Source organism: Sorex fumeus, unplaced genomic scaffold (assembly GCF_029834395.1).
Source record: "Sorex fumeus unplaced genomic scaffold, SorFum_2.1 ptg000155l, whole genome shotgun sequence".
Lineage (NCBI taxonomy): Eukaryota > Metazoa > Chordata > Mammalia > Eulipotyphla > Soricidae > Sorex > Sorex fumeus.
The window spans coordinates 1,805,290-1,829,048 of record NW_026606212.1 but is presented as its reverse complement, the minus strand read 5'-3'; the positions used below and the strand labels follow the sequence as shown (position 1 = coordinate 1,829,048).

The 23,759-nt window shown below is 47.4% G+C and overlaps 1 protein-coding gene across 1 annotated transcript; it reads left to right on the top strand.

Moving 5' to 3' along the window:
• Positions 1-14: 14 nt before the first annotated feature.
• LOC130016484 (GPN-loop GTPase 3-like) lies at positions 15-23,759 on the top strand. Its single transcript, XM_056107191.1, has 9 exons — positions 15-117; positions 1,142-1,160; positions 11,733-11,848; positions 13,675-13,842; positions 16,322-16,461; positions 17,837-17,952; positions 18,074-18,169; positions 21,525-21,654; positions 23,697-23,759. Exons 1-9 carry the CDS (start codon positions 15-17, stop codon positions 23,757-23,759), a joined length of 951 nt encoding a protein of 316 aa, XP_055963166.1.

Sequence of the window (23,759 nt, the reverse complement as noted above, 5' to 3'; positions counted from 1 at the left end):
TTCCAGTTGTAACCATGCTAGGTCCTCTGGGAACTGGTCCAATGTTGCCACAGCGGGTGGCCGTGCAGCTGGTACTGGAGAGATCATTGACGGCGCTGTCCTTCGACACGGAGCCAAGTATGCTTTCAGAGCTGGAGCTAAAGAATCAATAAGAGAAAAGGTCACCCAGAGGGCTCCTTCCATGGATTCTCCAAAGGTGACCCCAACAGGGAGCCCAGCAGGAAGGGGAGACCATGGGCCCACCTCACGGGGATTTCCTGTGGAGGCCTCCCCGGAATGGGCTCTATGGCCTGTGACTCTCCTTTCCCACACCAGCGCCCAGGACACCTCTAGGTGGGCCTTTTCCCATTCCCCCTTTACTTGTGCATATACACACACCCCTTGGTTCTTACCCGTTTTCTTCTGGTGCTCTGAGTCTCGTTCTCTGCCATATGTGTAAGGCCAAGGCACTGAACGCGGTGCTCTTTGGGGAGTTGACAATCCTTGGCCAATGTCAACTTTCTGCTTAGATGGTGTCTGGCTCTGCTTGGTGCTGGCTGATTCCAGACTTTCTTCAGAGGAACTGGACCCAGAGGATATGTAGAAGATCTTCTTTCTCTCCTGTGGGCTGCTCTGCTGTGGGAGCGTCTCTCTCTCCTGTGGGCTGCTCTGTGGAGGGAGAACCACAAAGGCTCAGCTCCAGAAGCGCTGCTTCCCCCTCCCTTCTGAGTTCCTCCCTGCTGGTGGACCTGCATCTACACAGGCCTCCCATAGGAATGAGACTGAAACAATCAATGTTAGAAAAGTCTTGGCCCAAGAGCACCTCCTCGTGCCAACTCAGTGAGCAGTGACCTGGCCTTGGGGGCTAGATTTGATGACTCACCTGCTAGGAGCAGGCTGCCCTCAAGATGATCTCACAACACACATACAGACACACGTATATACACAAATGCACATACTCACACACACACAGCATCTCCAGTACACACTCAAATTTACTCTCTCCGATAAACACTTTCACTCCCGGGTGTGCACACTCTTCCACATACACAGCTTCTGCGCCATCACACTCAGGGAGGTGATGAAGACTGATCACGGGCATCAGTGCTGGGGTGCCCGGGCCAGTTCCTGCTGACCTGAACTAGCGGCTGTCCTCGTGAAGAATTCCGGGGAGTTCTCCAGTGAGTCCTCACCCAGTTTCTGAATCTTTTCAGTGTCCTACACTTGGGGGTTTTACAACCACGATTTCTTGGTAAACAGCAAAACATGTTTGCTGTCTATGCGTTTCCGCAGTGAACCAAGTAATGAGTATGGGACAGTTGGGGAGGCTGCAGAATGTCTGGTTGCATCACAAAGAGAGGTCGGTGATGTCACCGAGCGCATCACAGCGAGGACAGGTCAGCTGTGGCCCTGCAGCAGGGCTTGCTCTCTGTGCAGCCCCTCTGGGCTGCTGCTGCTCTCCCTCTTCCCACAAGTCCTGTCCACCTGGTGAACTCAAGGTCCTGGGGAGAGCAGGGAGCAGCCACTTGAAAGAATGTGCTGCTAAAAAGTTATTTTCCTTTTTTTTTTTAAATGTGAGTGGACTGCTATTTATTCGGCCACTGATTAGCGGATTGAATTGTGCATGAACTCACCTTACTCTCTTTTTTTCTCTTTTTATCATTGTCTTTATTGAATCACCGTGAGAGCAGTTACAAAGCTTTCGGGTCTAAGTCTCAGTCATGCAATGAAACACCGGTACCTTCACTAGTGCCCATTCTCCACTACCAAAATCTCCAATATACCCCATTCCCACACCCTCCCCATACCTGTGGGGCAGATGATTTCCACATTACTCTCTCTCTACTTGGATCCCATTCAATAGTTCGAAACCAGACCCACCTTTATCATTTGAGATTTTACACCAACACTCAGATTTGCTGAAAAGGCAACAGTAGACAATTTGTGTTCTATTGCTGGTTATGGATAACATATGATGTCTCGTGGCTGCAGTAGGGCCATTTAATTTTGAAATTCTGAAATTTTAACAAAAATCTAGAGGGATTTCTACCAAAAGCCACTGGGTTTCGAGATTTGCTCCTGAGTCTCTGGGATCATGGCCAGTAAGCTGCTTGATCAGGAGTCAAAGAGGCCATTTGTGGGCAGCGACTCAGGGTCTTGTTTGGACAGGGAGGAAAAGGGCGGCTCCACCACCATCCTGTGAGACCCCGTGCTTCTCATCACTGCGAGCCCAAACCTGCCTGTCCAGTGGTCTCTGAAGCATGGCGGCCACAGGGCCGCCGGGGGGAACAGACCAAGGCACGAAAACTATCTCACCTGGATTGGCCCAGCACTGGTAACCTACTGCAGGGACCAGACGCATTTCTGCCAAAAGCCCCTGGGTTTCAAGATTTGTTTCTGAGTCTCCGGGATCATGGCCATTAAGCAGTTCAATCAGGAACCAGAGAGGCATGTCTCCAATTATATAGCTGAGCTGCAGGTGTTTTGTTCGTGTGTTTCCCACATACCTAACTTTTGGCCGTTTACTTTCTTGGGAAACTTTGCCCCAAGTTTTTGGGGTCTGGCCAAAGGCACGGAAGCAATTTTTTTTATTAGTGAGATATAAGGTACAGTTGCAGACTTACAAATTTTTGTGCTTGGGTTTCAATTATACAGTGATCAAATACCCATCTCTCCACCAGTGCCCATTTCCCACCACCACGGATCTCAGGATCCCTCCCACCCCCCACTCCGCCCATCCCACCCTGCCACCGTAGCAGGGCATTCCCTTTTGTTCTCTCTCTCCTTTCGGGTGTTGTGGTTTGCAAAAGAGGCATTGAGTGGCAATCATGTTTGGTCTATAGTCTACTTTCAGCATGCTTCTCCTATCTTGGGAGGATCTTCCCAACACCTTTATTTGGTGTTCCCTTCTCTATCTGAGCTCCCTTTTCCCCTAGCCTGTGTGGTTGGCCTCCAAGCCATGGAGTAAAATTCCTGGTACTCATCTCGGCCATTCTTGTGTGTTAGTCTCCTATTTTGTTACTTTATGTTCCCCAGATGAATGCAATTTTTCTATGTCTATCCCTTTCTTTCTGAGTCATTTCGCTTAACATGATACTTTCCATGTCTTACCACTTGTATGGAAATTTCATGACTTCGTCTTTTCTAACAGCTACATAGTACTCCATTGTGTAAATGTACCAAATTTTCTTTAACCAGTCATCTGTTCTTGGGCACTCAGGTTTTTTCTAGATTCTGGCTATTGTAAAGAGTGACACAGCAGCAATTTTTGGGTATCTGGAAGTGTGAAGGCGCCATCAGGCTGCTGATGCATTCTCCTCATAGGTACAGATTGACCTGCTGGGGGCACCATACCCCTGTCCTTTTTTTTTTAAACTGCAGCAAAAATACATTATTGTAAGAAATTTGGAGATTGGATGTGAAGGGAGAGAAAGTGAAGAATATGGGCTCATGAACAAACATGGGCTTCTCCAAAGTAGAAAAAAAGTGGGAAGAGAAATACTTGTTCAAGGGAGAACATGCGCTTCTCCAGAGTGAAAAAATCTGAAAGCTCCGGAGTGAAATAATCTGAAATTTTGTTTTCATGGAAAAAAAAATACCAAGCATTAACGAGTCTGGTATCCACAGCATGCCTGAATCTGATGTTGAGTTATTTTGGAATTGCTGCTGCTTAAAGCAATCTTTTAATAGCATCAGGGCTGCAGACTTAATATAAAGGATGGTGTGTCCTTTGAGTGCAAGATGCCCAGGTCCATTCCTGGCACCATACTTTCTGTCCATACCGACAGAGGTGCAGAAATGGAAGTCACCTTGTACACCCCAGGGACCACCCTGTGTGATCCCAAATCCCTCCTTTCCCTCAAAGTAAAATAATATGACTAGCACCAAGTACGATTGTGAGTATTGAGGAGGCATAGAACTAGTACTGCAGGTTGGGTGCTTGCCTTGCATGCATCCAGCTTGGGTTCCTTCCCCATTACTGCGTGTGGTCCCAGGAGCCCCTGAGGGTGATCGAGAGTGATCTCTGGCTAAGCTCTAAGCACAGCTAGGTGGACTCCTCATCCCAAAAAAAGATTTTGAAGGTGAAATTGCAAAGAATGTAAATAATTTTGTATATAACAAAGTAGCACTGATGGTCACAGCTGCTCTTGGATAATTTTTATTGATTTTGGGAGCAAAACGTATTGTAACATACAATTATTTTCCCAAAGGATTAATACCTGGGAAAATTAAGTAAGATCATTATCTTACCTTTATCTTTTAGTTTTCGTACACTGAAAATTATTTGTACAATTAAAAGACTAAAAGTCACTTGATCACTTGATACCCTGGTACTCATCGATTTACTCGAGCGGGTGCTAGTAACGTCTCCATTCATCCCTGTTGCGTGCTAGCGTAGCCCAATGGCATCTGCTCCTTCTAGGAATATGCAGAGCCTCAAACCGATCATTCAGGGTCTTTTCTGTTTTTCTGTTTTATTAATGAAGCACCATGAGGTACGGTTGTAGACTTACAAGTTTTTGTGCTTAGGTTTCAGTTATCCAATGATTGAGTACCCATCCCACCCAGTGCCCATTCTCCACCCCCACCAATCCCAGTACCCCTCCCACCCCCCATCGCCCATCCCACACTGCCTCTGTGGCAGGACACTCCCTTTTGTTCTAACTCTCCTTTTAGGTGCTGTGGTCTGCAGAAGAGACACTGGGTGGCAATCATGTTCGGTCCATAGACTACTTTCAGCAGGCATCTCCCATCCTGGGCAGATCTTCCCAGCACCCTTTATTTGGTGCTCCCTTCTCTATCTGAGTTGCCTTTTCCCCTAGAGTGTGCAGCTGGTCTCTGAGCCATGGAGAGAACAACATGGTGTCTATCACAGCTGTTCTTGGGTGTTAGTCTCTTATTTTGTTACTTTATGTTACCCAGATGAATGCAATCTTTCTATGTCTGTCCCTCTCTTTCTGACTCATTTCGCTTAGCATAATATTTTCCATGTAGTACCACTTGTATGTCAATTTCATCACTTCATTTTTTCTAACTGCTACATAGTAGTCCATTGTGTAGATGTACCAAAGTTTCTTTAACCAGTCATCTGTTCTCAGTCACTCAGGTTTTTTCCATATTCTAGCTATTGTAAATAGTGCTGCAATGAACAAACAAGTGTAGATGTCACTTTGACTATACTTTTTAGCCTCTGCGGGGTATATTCCCAGGAGTGGTATTGTTGGGTCAAATGGGAGCTCAATTTCTAATTTTTTGAGAGTCGTCCATACTGTTTTCCAAAAGGGGTGAACCAGTTGGCATTCCCACCAGCAGTGAAGGAGGGTCCCTTTCTCGCCACATCCACGCCAATACATGTTGCTTTTGTTCTTTTGAATGTGGGCCAGTCTCTGTGGTGTGAAATGATACCTCATTGTTGTTTTGGTCTGCATCTCCCTGATGATTAATGATGTAGAGCATTTTCTCATGTGCCTTTTAGCCATTCGGATTTCTTCTTTGAGAAAGTCTCTGTTCATTTCGTTGGCCCACTTTTTGATGGGGTTGGATGTTTTCTTCTTGTGGAGTTCAACCAGTGTTGGAGTACACAGAGCTTAGGTTTATCAGATTGTACCCATTACAGTGCTCCCGAGTCACTCCCATTACTTTGTCAGTCTGTAACCACTTCTATGCTCTCTTCCCCAACCAATTTTTAAGGTCTCATCCTTCTTAGACACTGAAGCTGTACTGTAAGTTAATATTGCCTTTCTCCTCTCCTTGTCTTTTGAGCAGTTTACTTTAATGCAATGTCCTTTTGTATAGATACAGGAAGACAATTAATTAATATGCTCTGTAACTTAGGAATTGATTGGCTTTGAATGTTATTCACTCCTGGGCATCTGCCTTCTCAACTTGAGCCTCAGTTGCCCTCACTTCCTGGCGCCCCAAGGGCAGGGTCCCGACGTGGGACTGGATGGAACCAGGGCAAGCCGGTAAGTTATGTGCTACCCTGGCATCGCGATGGGCCAGGCCAAGGTGCCACGATTCTTAACTATAAGTTAAGAGTTTGATCATAGGCAAATGCTGTCATGATCCAAAAGTAACGACAAGACTAGGGCCTTGCTGCTAGGAATAGGAAAGATATCTGGCCTGAGCACTGCAGTCTGAGATCGAGATGGCCCTAGGAGAGCAATTCTATAAGCTCAAAGTATTTCTTACTGTGTCCATACGAAATGATTAATATTATGTATGCTTATATGTTGGTTGGACAAGGAGAGGAGAAACACGTCCTAGAAGCAGTTTCCTGTGTGTCCTGACTAGCTTGGATGAGACTGCTTTTTGGGAGATGTAGATTCCAAGCTCTAGCAGACTGGTCTTTGTTGTGCTAATCTAAATACTTGTAGCTTGTGAAAAGGTGAGGCCAGGATTACTGGCCTGGGGATGTAAGGAAACAATGTATTGTTTGCTGCCTCAATGTTCTTTCTGTAACTCCTTTTGATGACTTCATTATATTGCACCCTTTAGAGGTACTATGATCTATATAAGGGAGATTTCAGGGCTCTCTGGGGGGACAGGTGCATCAGAGAATCTGGGAAGATGGGGCTGAGGACAGAAGCGGAGAGAACAAAGGTGCGCACGTGCTCGAGGATTCCTGAGGCCTCCATGACATACATCTCTTCCATGTAATAAACGGCTGCTAAGACCAACCAGCCTGGTCCCCGTTTCCTTCCTTCGCCTGACCATCGCCATCGACCTCCCTGGAGTGGGGAAACAGCCTGACCGCCGGCCTTTTTATTTTTTGTGTGTTTACACAAACCAGTTCTTTGTATATCCTTGATATCAACCCCTTGTCGGATGTGTATTTGGAGAACATCCTTTCCCATTCTGTAGATTATCTTTGTATTTTGGTCACTGTTTCTTTTGAGGTGCAGAAGCTTCTTAGTTTAAGATAGTCCCATTTGTTTATCTGTTTTCACTTGCGTGGCCAGTGGCGTGGCATCTTTGAAGATACCATTAGCTTCAATGTCATGGAGGGTTTTGCCAACTTTGTCTTCAGTGTACCTTATGGATTCCAGTCTGATATTGAGGACTTTAATCCATGTTGATCTTACTTTTGCACATGGTGTTACGCAGAGATCTAAGCCCGTTTTTTTTAAAATTTTAAATTTTTATTTTATTTTTTTAGTGAAACACCATGAGGTACAGTTATAGACATATAAATTTTTGTGCTTGGGTTTCAGTTATACAATGATCAAGTACCCATCCCTCCACCAGTGCCCATCCTCCACCACTATGCTTCCCAGCATCCCTCCAACCCCCCATCCCCCCTGTCCCACCCTGCCTCTGTGGCAGGGCATTTCCCCTTGTTCTCTCTCTCTTCTTTTGGGTACTGTGTTTTGCAAGAGAGGCATTGAGTGGCAATCATGTTTGGTCTATAGACTACTTTTAGCATGCTTCTCCCACCCTGGGAGGGTCCTCACAACACCCTTTATTTGGTGCTCTCTTCTCTATCTGAGCTTCCTTTTCACCTAGTCGGTCAGCATTTGTACCGCTTGGCTGATGTTTGGTGTTATTAGAACGAGGTCATCAGCAAAGTGGAGGTGGTGTATTTGCCGACCATCTATCTTCACTCCCATTCCTTCCCATTCCAGTCATCGCATGATGATCTCGAGGGTGGCAGTGAAGAGTTTTGGTGAAATGGTATCACCCTGCCGAACCCCTCTATTGACATGGATGATTACTTCTTTGTAGAATGGTGAGATCCTAGTAGTAAATCCATAATAGAGCTCATGGAGGATCCTGATGTATTGAGTTTGTACGCTCTGATTGCCTAGGGCTTCAATGACCCCTTCCGTCTCAACAGAATCAAAGGCCTTCTTTAAATCAATGCACATTAGAGAGAGCGGCATCTTGAACTCCTGAGAAACCTCAATGAGCTTAGTTTCATTTCATTTTTCATTTCATCATCCTGTTAATCGTCGATTGCCTCGAGCAGGCCCCAGTAACGTCTCTTTCATCCTAGCCCTGAGATTATATTCAGGGCTCTTTAGGAGAATGAGACCCATCATTGTTACTGGTATTTGGCATATTTGGTAGGCCACGGGGAGTTTGCCAGACTCTGCCCTGTGGGCAGGCTACATTCGACAGCCTGCAAGTTTGTCCAAAGTAGGAATGAGATAATAAGAGGTCGCGCGGCCGCGAATGCGGCCACGTGGTTCCGGGATCTGTATTTTATAGTCTCTGAGTCTTGGCCGCTGATGGGATTACACGGCGCCAGGGGGCCAGGTGGTGGGTGTGACCCCCGCCTACTGGAATTTGGAGGATCTGGGTGGAAGATGCTCGACTCCAATTCGAGTAGGCTTGGAGGTCTCGGCCCCGGAACCCGCGTGGCTTTGTCCCTCTGCCAGTACCTTCAGGTGTGCGGAGAGTGGTCTCAGCATGGTGGTGGCTGGTCCTGGAGGTCTCCGGCTGCCGTAGCCCTGGCCGGGGCGGGGAGGAAAGCTCAACCCGCTCCCCTCCAAGGGACTCCGGGAAGGAACACCGAGGCGCGGGGGCAGAGACTGCACTGCTCTCGTCCGGGATCTGGATTTTATAGTCTCTGAGTCTTGGCCGCTGATGGGATTACACGGCGCCAGGGGGCCAGGTGGTGGGTGTGACCCCCGCCTACTGGAATTTGGAGGATCTGGGTGGAAGATGCTCGACTCCAATTCGAGTAGGCTTGGAGGTCTCGGCCCCGGAACCCGCGTGGCTTTGTCCCTCTGCCAGTACCTTCAGGTGTGCGGAGAGTGGTCTCAGCATGGTGGTGGCTGGTCCTGGAGGTCTCCGGCTGCCGTAGCTCTGGCCGGGGCGGGGAGGAAAGCTCAACCCGCTCCCCTCCAAGGGACTCCGGGAAGGAACACCGAGGCGCGGGGGCAGAGACTGCACTGCTCTCGTCCGGGATCTGGATTTTATAGTCTCTGAGTCTTGGCCGCTGATGGGATTACACGGCGCCAGGGGGCCAGGTGGTGGGTGTGACCCCCGCCTACTGGAATTTGGAGGATCTGGGTGGAAGATGCTCGACTCCAATTCGAGTAGGCTTGGAGGTCTCGGCCCCGGAACCCGCGTGGCTTTGTCCCTCTGCCAGTACCTTCAGGTGTGCGGAGAGTGGTCTCAGCATGGTGGTGGCTGGTCCTGGAGGTCTCCGGCTGCCGTAGCCCTGGCCGGGGCGGGGAGGAAAGCTCAACCCGCTCCCCTCCAAGGGACTCCGGGAAGGAACACCGAGGCGCGGGGGCAGAGACTGCACTGCTCTCGTCCGGGATCTGGATTTTATAGTCTCTGAGTCTTGGCCGCTGATGGGATTACACGGCGCCGAGCTTAGTTATCATTTGGATATGGTCAATGGTGCTGAACCCTTTTTGGAACACGGCTTGTTCACATGGTTGTCCTTCATCTAGAGTTCTGCCAATCCTATTTTGGATAACTCATGTGAACAGTTTGTAGATGACAGACAATAGACAGGTGTGGTGATGGTTGCCAATGTCGTGGATGTCTCCCTTCTCGTATAGTAGTACAGTCTTGCTGGTTTTCCATTGGGATGGAGCGTTGCATTCAGATAGGTAGTGTGTGAAGAGCTGAGCCAGTGTATTGATGAATACTGATGCAGATGCTCAGGTCTGACCTTGTCTGGGTCAGGTGCTCTTTGTTTCTTTACCGAAGTGATGGCGTGTTGAATATCGGAAGGGAGAATATTGGGAACGAGATATCTATCGTGTGGAATTTGGGATGTGGGCAAGTGGACGTGGCTATTAAAGACATCTGATTCGAAGTCATGAATAATCTTTTCCATTGCCTTTGTGGAAGATGTGATAGATCCATCATGATGTCGGAGGGCAGTCATCTTGGTCTTGTAGTTGGTGAAAGACAGGCGGGCATTACAAATGCTTTTCCCGGCTTCTGCCGCATCTACCAGCACCGCTGCTCTCTTTGAGGTCTTTGAGGTCATCCTTGATCGCTTCTCTGCACTGTTTTGCCAGGTTGGACGTTCGCTTTTGGTTGCCCGAGGCATGTGCCAAGGCACGTTGGCGAATAAGTTCAAGAGTGTTCGAAGAATGGCGTTTTTTTTTTTTTTTGATTATCTCTCTCTTGACATTCCTCGCACAATCATGGAAGTGCTGAATCATTGGATCGTATTCCTCATCAATGGTGTCAATGATGGCATCTTCCCATGTTGCCACAACAGAGCCAGTGAGCTCCCATTTGGTGGTTGTTCTGGGAGTTCTCTTCTTAAACTTTGCATTCTTTTCTCCCCGTTCTGTAAGGTAGAATTTTACACGAAGGAGACGGTGGTCCGATCCCATTTGGAATTTTGCGACAACAGCAACATCAGTTAGGCAAAAACGAAGATTGAATATGATGTGGTCAGTTTTGCTGTGGAACCGTCCACCAGGAGACTCCCATGTCCAACATTTAGATTCAGTCTTTTGAAACTGTAAGTTACCATGGATGGTCTTGGTTGACATGATGAACTCAGACAGTCTGTCACCCTGTTCATTCCATTCTAGCCCATGAGTCCCGAAGTGGAGTTCATCGGCTGATCTTGGTCCTATCTTGGAATTAAAATCACCGACAGTGATCTTGTAGAAGGTGTGTGTCTCCATGCAGGCTTGGAGATCTCAGCCCCGGGTCCCACACACCTGAATTGCTCTGCCCGTTCCTTTATGTGTGAGGCTCATCCAAGCGTGTGGAGAGTGGTCTCAGCATGACTTTGGCCTGGTGCCGGAGGTCTTCTGCTGTCGACCCTGGTGAGGACAGTCAGGCACGGGGTAGGAGACTCTGCCTTGTTCTCTCCCAGGAGCTTGGTGTGATAATCAAGTGATTATCAGTGATTCATTAAAAAGTAAAAAAATTTAAAAAACATATTAAAAAAGGAAGAATTAAAAAAATTAAAACTGAAATTAAATTTAAGAAAAGAAAAGAAAATGGGAGTTGGTGGGGAGAAGGGGGGGCCGGGGCTCTGGGGGAAGAGCAGAGAGTGTTTAGTGCGCAATAACTTATTCCCTACCACCCTCATTTTTAAAAATTATTATTATTATTATTATTGCTTTTTGGGTCACACCCGGTGATGCCCAGGGGTTCCTCCTGGCTCTACACTCAGGAATTACTCCTGGTGGTGCTCAGAGGAACATAGGGGATGCTGGGAATCGAACCTGGCCGGCCAATTTCAAGGTAAACACCCTGCCTGCTGTCATATCGCTCCAACCCCCCAATTTTTTTTTATTTTATAAAGTGGGACTAGAAACTGGTTCAGCTGAGTGCAAGGCAAACGCCCTACCCACGTTGCTATGTTCCAGACCCTATTCTCATTTGCAAAAAGAAATAGAATCCAGAAAGGTTGAGGATGCAGGGCCTTGCACACACCAAATCTGGGTTCTATCTCCAAACGATGTAGACCCTCTAAACACCGCTGGCTGTGGCCCCCAAATCAAGGGCGGGGGAGAAATCTTCCCTTTCAGTCATACTTAGCACACCTGATAGCAGTGAGGAGACCAGCTGCCGGGGATAAGGACACTAGCCGGGAAGAGGCCACTGGCCCGAGGTCAGTGTGGCCACAGTAGGGCTGAATCTGCACTGCATGCAGTTCCCTGATGCCCATCCCGAGGTTGGGTCTTTCCCCTGGTTTCAGTCCATTTCTTGGGGGATTAAGGCTTAGTTTGGGCCTCAGCAGACACTGACCAGGGGCTGTGGGGGTTCGTCTGGTGGTGTGGGTTCTGCCAGAAGCTCTGTCCCCTCCTGCCTCCCAGTCCACAGAGCACCTACTGTGCCACCATGGTCCAGCACTGTGAAGCCCTCGGCCGTTCTGTCCAGGTGGTGAACTTAGATCCCGCGGAGGAGCATTTCAACTATGATGTGATGGCTGGTGAGTCCCGGGCGCAGCCTTCCCTCTCCTTGGGGGCCCTGAGGCAGTGAGTGCTGCCCCCTGGTCTGGGGAGGCACAGAAGCTGAAAACTTCGTTCAGTCTGATCCCTGCTTTCATGGCAGAAGATAGAACATCATGTGTTAGCATCCACTTATTGATGTGCTTGTGACAGTTCCCTTTGTTTCCCTTAATAAAAAGTGAGATGTCACAGGCCTCACTTTGAATTCTTAGGTCAGATGGGATTGAACTCAGGTTGGCTGCATGCAAGCAAGGCAAGCGCCTTAAGTCTGTCTGGCCCTTGTTTTTCCTGATGCTCGGGTGAGTTCTGGCTCTGCACTCAGGAATAATTCCTGGTGGTGCTTGGGAAGACCATATGGATGCTGGGGATTGAACCCTGATCGACAGTGTGCAAGGTGAACGCCCCATCCACTGTACTATCCCTCCTTGTCCTGTCCCTTGCTTCACCTCTTTTATTTTATTTTATTTTATTTTATTTTGCTTTTTGGGTCACACTCAGCAATGCACAGGGGTTACTCCTGGTCCATGCACTCAGGAACTACTCCTGGCTGTGCTCAGGGAACCATATGGGTTGCTGGGAATTGAACCCGGGATGGGCCGCGTGCAAGGCAAACGCCCTACCCGCTGTGCTATCGCTCCAGCCCCACTTAACTTGTTTTAGAACAAATGTTTTTATATGCACAGTATTGAGAATGCAAAAGGTACATGAGAGTGTGCAGGAAAAAGTCATTCCCAACTCTTGCTTCCTCTGAGACTGAGAATATTTCCTAAGTCTGTAGTGTTATTCCTTAACATCTTTGCACAAAATTAAGTGTGGAGGCCAGAAGACAGTAGAGGGGTTAGGAGCAAATAATTGGCACACACAGGATGCTGTTTTAATGCCCAGCACTGCAGGGCCCCCTGAGCACTGTTGGGTACTGTAGTACTGTAGCCCCTAAGCCCCTCCAGGTGATCATCTCATTTTTGGGTGCTGGTGTTTGCTTTCTGGCCCCTGGGCCTCATGAACACTGCCTGGGAGGCCAAAGGGGGAGAAAAAAAATCAGAGGCCAAGGTGCTAACTTAGAGGGATGTAGAGCAAGTTTCGGGATGCCCCTGACCACCAGCTGTGGTTGCAAAACCAAAGGAAGAAAGAGATCAAAATACAGTACAAGAATTGAAGCATTTGGTTTAACTGTTGGGGGTCGCTACTGGCTCTGCTCCTGCAGGGCTTACGTGGGGGTGGAATTTGAACTGGGCCTAAATCCTTCTTGTCTCTTTGGCCTTTTGTTTTGTATTGGGGCCGTATCTGGTGGTGCTCAGGGTTTGCTGCTGATACTGCTGTCACTCCAGGGTGTGTGCCCTGCCCTTATCATTTATAAGTACAACTACTAGCCTTCTAAGAGTACTGCCCCTTGTGTTTCTGGTTTAAGTCTACCTGGGAGACTGTAATGCATCATTACTTGAGAGTGGGATTCCCTTGACTCCTGTAATTTATTTGTTTTATTTGTTTTCTTTTCTTAATGGGTGGGGTGGGGTTTGGGCCACACCCAGCTGTGTTCAGCACATCTGGCTCTGTGCTCCAGGATCACTCCTGGTGAAGCTGAGGAACTATATGAGGTGCCAAGGATTGAACGTGGGTTGTCTGCATGCAAGGCAAGCGCCTTACCAACTGTTCTATTCCTCAGGCCCCTGTTTAGGGTCTTTTGTTTTTGTTTTTTGGTTTTTCTTTCTAGCCCCTGTTCAGTTTCTGTGGATACTGTCACAGTTTTAATTACTAATGAATGTAAATACTTTGGAATTGGCACTCATTTCCTGTTTATTCTTTGCAGACATCCGGGAACTGATCGAGGTGGATGATGCGATGGAGGACGGCTCCCTGTGCTTCGGTCCCAATGGAGGACGGGTGTTTTGCAGGGAGTATTTTGCCAATAACTTTGAGTGGCTGCAAAACTGCCTTGGCCATGTCGAGGATGACTACATCCTTTTTGACTGTCCAGGTAGCTCAGTAATTAGATTGTCATCTTCCCTGTGTTGTGCAGTTCTGTCCTTGGTGGGAGAAAGTGAAATTAGCATCTCATTTACTTTTACCCCAGATTCTTGGACAGTGGACTGTTATCCCATGAGGGGCTGTGGAACGTCTGTTTGTTTTCTTCTGTTTGGGGGCCACATCAAGAGGTGCTAGAGGCTGGGACTCTTCCTAACTGTTATCAGGAGGTAGCTCCCAGCCCTGCTGGGGGAACAAAGCATGTTGGGAACTGAGCCCAGGCTTTCTGCATGCAGAGCATATGCTCAGTCTGTGGTTTCTTGGGTACCAGGTCATGCAGCTTTTTTTTTTTTTTTTTTGCTTTACGGGTCACACCTGGTGATACTCAGGAATTATTCCTGACTTTGCACTCAGGAATCACTCCTGGCAGTGCTCAGGGGACCATATGGGATGCTGGGTATTGAACCCAGGTCAGCCGTGTGCAACGCAAACGCCCTACCTGCTGTGCTATCACTCCAGCTTCGGTCATGCAGCTCTTGAAAGGTTTGCTTTAGAGCTAGAGAGACAGAAGGATGGGTAGGATGCTGCGGTAGACACAGGTTCAGACACAGGTTCAGTCCCTGGTACCATATATGGGTCAATGAATACTAGTGGATATGGGCCAAAACCAAGATTTGTTTTTGATTGTTTTTTAGGGCCATAGTACAGCAGCTAAAGCCCTTGCCTTACTTTCTGCCAGCCCAAGTTTGGATCCCTGGTACCACATAGGATCCCCCAAGCACTGCCAGGAGTTATTTTTAGTACAGAGTCAGGAATCCTCCCAGAATACCAGTGGGTGTGGCCCAAAGTTCCTCCCCTCACACTAAGAGAATAAAAATTTGTTTTAAAATCTGTCATTGTCGACGCTGGATCGATGCGATAGCACAGCGGGTGGGGCATTTGCCTTGCACGTGCCCGACCGAGGTTCGAATCCCAGCATCCCATATGGTCCCCTGAGCACCGCCAGGAGTGGTTCCTGAGTGCAGAGCCAGGAGTAACCCCTGAGCATCTCGGGGTGTGATCCAAAAAGCAAAAATAATAATAATAAATATATAAATAAATAAATGAAATCCCTGTGACTGTCCTGTAGTTGTTCATTGATTTGCTTGAGCAGGACCAGTAACTTCTCCATCCTGAGACTTGTTACTGTGTTTTTCATATCGAATACATCGTAGGTAGCTTGACAGGCTTTGCCATGTGGGCAATATACTCTTGGTAGCTTGCAGGGCTCTCCGAGAGGGGCAGAGGAGTTGAACCCGGTTTGGCTGGGCCGGCTGCAAGCATGGCAAATGCCCTACCGCTGTGCTGTCACTGCAGCCTGTTTTAGAATTATTTTTAATAATTTTAGTGCAACCAGCCAACATGGCCGACTGGAGTTTGATTCCTCCGCGCCTCCTGGAGAGCCCCGGCACGCTACCGAAGAGTATCTCGCCTGCAGAGCAGAGCCTGGCAAGCTCCCCGTGACATTTTCAATATGCCAAATACAGTAACAATTGTCACAATGGAGATGTTACTGGGCCTGATCGAGCAAATCGATGAACAGGAGGACAGTGATGATGATGATGACTGTATATTTTCTTTGTTTGCCCCCTTTACATACATGTACACCCAGAGTTGCTTGAAAATTTCTTGGGGGGGCCAGGGGAGCGGGTGTGATAGAACAATGGGTTGGGCGTTTGCCTTGCATGCGGCTGACCCGGAACCCCAGCATCCCATATGGTCCCCCAAGCACTGTCAGGAGCAATTCCTGAGTGCAGAGCCAGGAGTAAGCCCTGCGCATCACCAGGTGTGACCCAAAATGAAAAATAAAATTATTCGGGGAGCCAGAGAGATACTACAGTGGGTACGGCACTTGCCTTGAACACAGCTAATGTGATCCCTGCTACCCTATATGGTTCCTGGAGCCTGCCAAGAGTCATTGCTGAGCACAGAATCAGGAATAAGCCCTGAGCACTATCAGGTAGTCCCCCCACCCCGAAAAAAAAAAAACAAAAACAAAAACAAAAATTGAATATAGTATAGGGGCTAGAGATATAGTGTGCTGGGGACATGCTTTACATGTAGTGGGCCTTGCATGTAGTAGGCTTTGCATGTAGGACTCTGAGTAGCCTCGAGCCCTCCCAGCAGTTTCGGGGAGACACTCAAGCATCCCCACGTGCGGCTTAAAACAAGCAAAATGGAATATATTACTTGTAGGGATTGATTTCCTTTAAAAACATTTTGGGGGGACCATGGGTGCCGTATCTGATGATGCTCAGGGGTTGCTCCTAGCTCCTGTGCTCAGGAATTACTCCTGGCTGTGCTCAAGGGACCCTATGGGATCGAACCCAGCTTGGCTGTGTGCAAGGCAAGTTCCCACCCTCTATACTATCTCTCAAGCCCCCTAAAACAGTTTCCGGGAAAAGTTTTTATCCCATAATTGAGAGTTGAATGTATTTCATGCTTATAATAAGCTTGTGTTCTTGTCGGTCAGATCGAGTTGTACACAAACCTGCCCGTGATGAAACAGCAGGTTCAGCAGCTGGAACAGTGGGAGTTCCGAGTCTGTGGAGTGTTTCTTGTTGATTCTCAATTCATGGTGGAGTCATTCAAGGTTTGAAACTATACCTGTCCTTGATTTTCAGTCTCTGGCACAAGCAGAGTACAAATACCTTTAGTCATAATCATATAATTGTTACCAGTTCATGAACTATACCCAGGAGTGACTTAGAACTTATTTTTGTTAAATTAATATGCCAAGAAGATGGCTCCAGTGGCAGAGCACAGAGCTGGCATGTTCAAGGCCCTGAGTTTGCCCCTTGTGCAGTTCTAGTGGTCCCCAACTCTCAGCTGTCGCCTTCAGGAGTTGTCCTAGGGCAGTGTCAGAAGTAAGTCCCAAGCACCACTGTGTGTGGCTACAAAACAAACACACAAAAAACATAGCCAGAGGCTGGAGAGATAGTACAGTGGGTGGAGCTCTTCCCTTGCATGTGGCCAGCCTGGGTGTCATTCCTGCCATGCTGCCACCGGGCCCCCCGAGCCCCTCCAGGAGTGATACTTGACCACAAAGCTCGGAGTCCTACTGGGTATTCCCCAAAACTGAAAGGGAGGACGTTTGGTTCTGTCTCCAGAACCTGTATGGGTCCCCAAGCCACTCAGGAGTAACTCCTGAGTGCAGAGCCAGAAGTGACCCCTTAGTTATATCAGGGGATTGTGTGACCCAGAAACCCAAATGGAAACACCCATCAGGGGAGGTGGAGAGGGAGCATGAGAGAAGATAACGTTACAGGGTCAGAAATAGTACAGGGCTTCCCAAATATAAATAAATAAATAAGTAAATTTTTAAAATGAGGGCTGGAGTGATAGTACAGCAGGTAGGGCCTTGCACACAGCCAATCCGGGTTTGATGCCTAGCATGCCTCCGCACCACTAGGAATAATTCCGGACTGCAGAGCCGGAGTAAACCCTGTGCATTGCCAGGTATTACCCACCCCCGCAAAAAATAGTACAGGGCTTAAGGTGCTCTCCTTGATGTGGCCCACCTGCTTTTAATCCCTGTCACTACATGTTTACTCAGTGCTGAACTCAACCCCAGCTACTTCCTGAACACTTTAAAATATTGTTGAGTGGAGAAGTGTGGTCACTACACCTCGAGTTTCTCTTTCCCATCTCACCTTTAGAATCCTAAGGTCAGCTATTGGCCCAGCAGTCTTCTGTTAGGCCCAGCCTGGCAGTGCTAAAGGCTCACTACTGGTGCTGTGCTGAGGAATCACTTAGGTAGTGCTCTGGGAACCCTGTGGAGTGCTGGGCTAGAACCTGGGCTGACCAGGCGCAAGGAAAGCGCCTTAAAGCCTGGACTCTTGCTCGGGCCCCAATCTTAGCGTTTCTCGTATTTAGGTGGGTTTTGTTCCAGTGGGGATCAGAAACCTTTTATGTGGAGACTGTTGGTGACAACTGATTCATCGTCCCTTTCCTGCTTCCTCTTTCAGCTTATTTCTGGCATCTTGGCAGCCTTGAGTGCTATGGTATCTCTAGAAATCCCGCAAGTTAACATCATGACAAAAATGGACCTGCTGAGTAAAAGAGCTAAAAAGGAAATTGAGAAGTAAGTTCACTATAATTAAGGTCTCATTTGCAGTGCTGAACCTTTTTCGTTTCACTTCGATTGTCAGTCTACAAAGTTAGTGTTTCGGATTCTTTGCTTCACCAGTCTATCATTTTTGAAGCTTTCCAGATCCAGACATGTATTCTTTATTAGATGATTCTATAAGCAACTTCAGAAGCAAAAAATTCAAAAAATTGACTAAGGCCATATGTGGGCTGGTAAGACTTTGTATTTTTCTAATTTTTGCTGGTTGGGGGGTGGGCCTCCTGTGCTGGGGGGCCAAGGGGCCACTCTGATTATTGGCCCACCAGGCTAGTAGTGGTCAGTGCTGGGGCCCTGAGGGCCATATCAGCACTATTGGTTGCTTCCTGGCTGTACCCAACAATGCTCAGGATGCCATCTGGTGCCAAGAATGAAGCCCTGTGCTAATCCCTGGTCTGATGAGTTTTGCAAGTGTTTGGGGTTGTTGTGGGTTGTTTTTAAGGTTTGAGGGCCACACCCGGTGGTGCTCAGGGGCTATTTCTCCCTTGTGCCTGGTGGACCATATGTGGTGCTGGGTGTTCAAACTGAGGTGTGTGGGGTGCAGGCCAGTTGTAACCCCTGTCGTAGCTCTTCATCACCTCCCCCCGCACCTCCCTAGACCCATATTTTTCTTAATGGTCTTGTCACATGCTTACACACCCCCAGGCAGTGGCCACCATATGGACGGCACAGACAGGCGCATTTCTTTTTATAAGGGAGCAGCATGTTGGGAGCAGTGGGCTGTCTGCTTCGAAGTTAGTATAGAAGTAGGGAGAGAGCTCAGTGGGCAGCACCACTGGCTTCGCAAACAAGGGGCCCAGGGTTAATCTCTGGGACCATATGGTCGCCACCAGTGTTGTCTGGATGTGGCCTCCCCTCACCTCTGAAAAAAGTTGTCATTGGTTGTAGCAGAGAGGGCAGGAGGTCACACTGAGCAGTGGTCAGAGATTATTCTTGGCTCTGACTCCAGAAATCATTCCTGTTGGGCTCCGGGAGCATATAGGATGCGGGGGATCGAACCCGGGTGCATCCCTTGCCTATGTGCAAGGCAAGCGCCCAACTCAGTGTACGAGCTCTCCCGTCCCACAGCAGAGAAATTCTGTAATGTCTTTTTTTCCTGGCCACTTGGCACATGAGAATTGCCTGTACCCTTTTGAAATTTTCAGGGGTTGTTGAATGCAGATAATTACTTTAAAAGAATTCTCAGTTTCTGGTCGGGGCTGGAGCGATAGCACAGCAGGTAGGGCGTATGCGTTGCATGCGACCGACCCGGGTTTGATTCCTAGCATCCATAGGTCCCCTGAGCACCACCAGGAGTTATTCCTGAGTATATGAACCAGGAGTAACCCCTGTGCATCACCAGGTGTAAAGTAAAGTAAAGTAAAGTAAAGTAAAGTAAAGTAAAGGCCCTCCCGCTGATCTTCGATTTGCTCGAGCGGGCCCAGTAATGTCTCCACTGCAGACTTTGTTGTTACTGTGTTTGGCATATCGAATACATCACGGGGAGCTTGCCAGGCTCTGCCGTGAGGGCTAGATACTCTCGGTAGCTTGCCGGGCTCTCCGAGAGGGGTGGAGGAATCGAACTCAGGTCGGCCATGTTGGCTGCATGCAAGGCAAACGCCCTACCGCTGTGCTATCACTCCAAAAAGTCTTTAGTTAAGTAATGTTGTAATGTTACTAGTGTTCCAATAGGTAATCACTTAATCACTTAATCATTTAATCCCCGTTATTCATTGATTTATTTGAGCGGGTGCCAGTAACGTCTCCATTCATCCCGGTTGCGTGCTAGCGTAGCCCAATGGTATCTGTTCATTCTAGGAACATGCAGAGCCTCAAAACGATCATTTAGGGTCTTGAAGAAGAAGTCTGACCATCTTATAGGTGGGTGTCCACGTGATCTTTTGATGTCCCGTGGAATCCAATCAGTAATGGCTCTAGTCCAGCGGTTGTCTGTAAACCTCATTACGTGTCCAGCCCATCTGATTTTTGATGTCTTGGCAAATGAGACAGCGTCCCTGATTCTTGAGCGTTGACGAAGATCAGAACTCCGGATTCTATCTCTCATTTGAGTGAATCGTGATATTCCAAGCATAGTTCTTTCGATTCCTCTTTGAGAGATCCGAATAGCGTTCTCATCCTGTTTTCGTAGGGTCCAGGTCTCTGAGGCATATGTTAATGCAGGAAGAATAGTGGAATCAAAGAGATGTGCTCGTAGCTGGAGGTTCTTTGTCCTTTTAGTTATTTCTTCAATGCTCTTGAAGGCATTCCAAGCCGCTCTCTTCCTCCTGCGCAACTCAGGTGCCAGGTCATTCATCATGTTGATTTCTTGACCTAGGTATACATAACTGTTGCATTCGGAGATGGTGGTTCCGTTGAGAGCGAATGGAGCGTCAGGAACGAGGCTGTTTCTCATAAACATTGTCTTCGTAAGATTCAGCTGTAGTCCTACCTTTCCACACTCACGGTCAAAGTCGTTCAGCATTTGTGCCGCTTGGCTGATGTTTGGTGTTATTAGAACGATGTCATCAGCAAAGCGGAGGTGGTGTAGTTGCTGACCATCTATCTTCACTCCCATGTTTTCCCATTCCAGTCGTCGCATGATGTTATCGAGGGTGGCACTGAAGAGTTTTGGTGAAATGGTATCACCCTGCCGAACCCCTCTCTTGATATGGATGATTACTTCTTTGTAGAATGGTGAGATCTTGGTAGTGAATCCACAATAGAGCTCACGAAGGATCCTGATGTATTGAGTTTGTACGCCCTGATTGACTAGGGCTTCCATGACCGCTTCCGTCTCAACAGAATCAAAGGCCTTCTTTAAATCAATGAACGTTAGACAGAGCGGCATCTTGAACTCCCGAGATACCTCAATGACCTTGGTTATTGTGTGGATATGGTCGATGGTACTGAATCCTCTTCGGAATCCAGCTTGTTCACATGGTTGTCCTTCATCTAGTGTTCTGCTAATCCTATTCAGGATGACTCGAGTGAATAGTTTGTAGATGACAGACAATAGGCAGATTGGGCGATAGTTGCCAATGTCGTGGATGTCTCCTTACTTGTATAGTAGTACAGTCCTGCTGGTTTTCCATTGGGATGGAACCTTGCATTCAGACAGGTAGCGTGTGAAGAGTCGAGCCAATGTATTGATGAGTACTGGTGGTAAGTTCTTCAGGTGTTCAGGTCTGATCTTGTCTGGGCCAGGTGCTCTTTGTTTCTTTACCAACGAGATGGCATGTTGGATTTCGGAAGGGAGAACATTGGGAACGACATATCCATCATGTGGTATGTGGTATGTGGGCAAGTGGATGTGGCTATTAAAGAGATCTGAGTAGAAGTCATGAATAATCTTACCCATTGCCCTTCTGGAAGATGTGATAGATCCATCATGATGTCAGAGTGTACTAGGTAAGAGGTCATAAAAAAATTAATGCTGATTTGCTATTGTTCTGTCTGCTCCTCCCTGCACAGGCATAGATGGTATTAATTAGACTACCAATGTTCACACTCAAGCATCAGTTGAATGACCTTTCTGAAATCTCTAATTTGTACATTGATGACTACAGCATGGTCCGATTTTTGCCTTACGATCACTCAGATGAAGAAAGCATGAACATTGTATTACAGCATATTGATTTTGCCATTCAGTACAGAGAAGACTTGGAATTCAAAGAACCCAAGGTAATTTCTGACGATTTAGATTTGCCAGGGCCAGAGAACGGTACAGAGGGAAAGACCATTCTCTGCCTCCCCTAGGCTGATACTGGGTCAGTTCCCTGTTTCATGTCTGGTCACTGAGCACAGAGCCAGGATTGCCCTGAATACCTCTGCCCTCCTGTTTGATCTAAGCAGCTCCTTAAGTTAAAGTCTTGGGGGCAGCAAGAACCTGGCCCATTCTGGCTGATCTCTGGGTGTGGCTCAAGAACTCAAAACCAAAACCAGAAAAAAAAAGACTAACCAAAATATAAATAAATAAATATAAATAAAAAGTCCTGGGAGCTTGGTGTGATAATCTATGTATCCTGGCAGTTGTTCAGGTTACACAGCAGTTGGTGGGTGTAACTGTCTAGCTACTGGAAGGTCCATTCCCAAACTGTGTAGGCTTGGAGATCTCAGCCCCGGGTCCCCCACACCTGGGTTGCTCTGCCAGTTCCTTTATGCGTGAAGCCCATCCAAGCGTCTGGAGAGTGGTCTCAGCATGACTTTGGCCTTGTGCCGGACGTCTTCTGCTGTTGGCCCTGGTGAGGACAGTCAGGCATGGGGTAGGAGTCTCCGCCTTGTTCTCTCCCGGGAGCTTGGTGTGATTATCAAGTGATTATCAGTGATTCATTAAAAAGTAAAAAATTTAAGGAAACAAACTAAAAATGGAAAAATTCAAAAAATTAAAAATTTTAAAAATAAAATTAAATTTAAGAAAAGAAAATGGGATTTGGTGGGGAGCCGGGCGGCTGGGGCTCTGGAGGAAGAGCAGAGACTGTTTATTGTGCAATAACTTATTCCCTACCACCCTCATTTTTTAAAACTATTATTATTATTATTTTTCCTTTTGGGTCACACCCGGTGATGCCCATGGTTTCCTCCTGGCTCTGCACTCAGGAATTCCTCCTGGTGGTGCTCAGAGGACCATAGGGGATGCTGGGAATCAAACCTCGCGGGCCACTTGCAAGGTAAATGCCCTGCCTACTGTCATATCGCTCCAACTCCCCAAATTTTTTATTTTATAAAGTGTTTTACAATATTTGATTATATTCAATATTCAGACTCCAATCCCACCACCATTACACCTTCTCACCACAATATTTCGGATAGCTCTATCCCGAATCCCAATCCCTGTCCCAAAGCAGAACTGAAATAATCTATTCTCTTGTATTGTTTGATATGAAAAACTGCCAGAGCGCTGGAGTAATAGCACAGTGGGTAGGACTTTTGCCTTGCATGCAGCGAAACTGGGTTCGATTCCAAGCATCCCATATGGTCCCCTGAGCACCATTAGCCAGGAATAATTCCTGAGTGCAGAGCCAGGAGAAATTCCTCTGCATAGACAAGTATGACACCCCCGAAAAATATCGCTGAAAATCTTATTAAAAAAGTATCCTTAGAGGAAGGAGTGTGTATTCTACCCAGGGGCCGTTAAGCCCTTCTATAAGAGATCACTAACATGTTGTAAAAGGTTGAGCCTTGTGTGTTTATATATATATATATATATATATATATATATATATATATATATATATGTAGCACAGCGGTAGGGCGTTTGCCTTGCACACAGCCAACATGGCCATCCCGAGTTGGATTCCTCCACCCCTCTCAGAGAGCCCGGCAAGCTACCGAGAGTATCTCGCCCGCATGGCAGAGCCTGGCAAGCTACCCATGATGTATTTGATATGCCAAACACAGTAACAACAAAGTCTGCAATGGAGACGTTACTGGACCCACTCGAGCAAATCGATGAACAACGGGAGGACAGTGATACAGTGAATCAAAACCCTGGTTGCAGATTACGTGGCTTTTGTGCTCCAGAACCTGATAGTGCTTTGGGCCCCCGGTTCAGAAAAGGCAAGTGCCCCACCCCCTGTGCTGTCTCATTCGCCCCAATTTTGTTAATGATTATCTATTAGCACTACTACTGGGTATTATAGAGCATTGCCTGAACAGTAGGTAAATACATACTGGGTCTGCGGAGAAATCAACGTATTTTATATTTTGTGTTTTATTTATATCAGGAACATGAAGATGAGTTGTCTTCTATGTTGGATGAATATTTTCAAGAATGCCAGAACAAATGA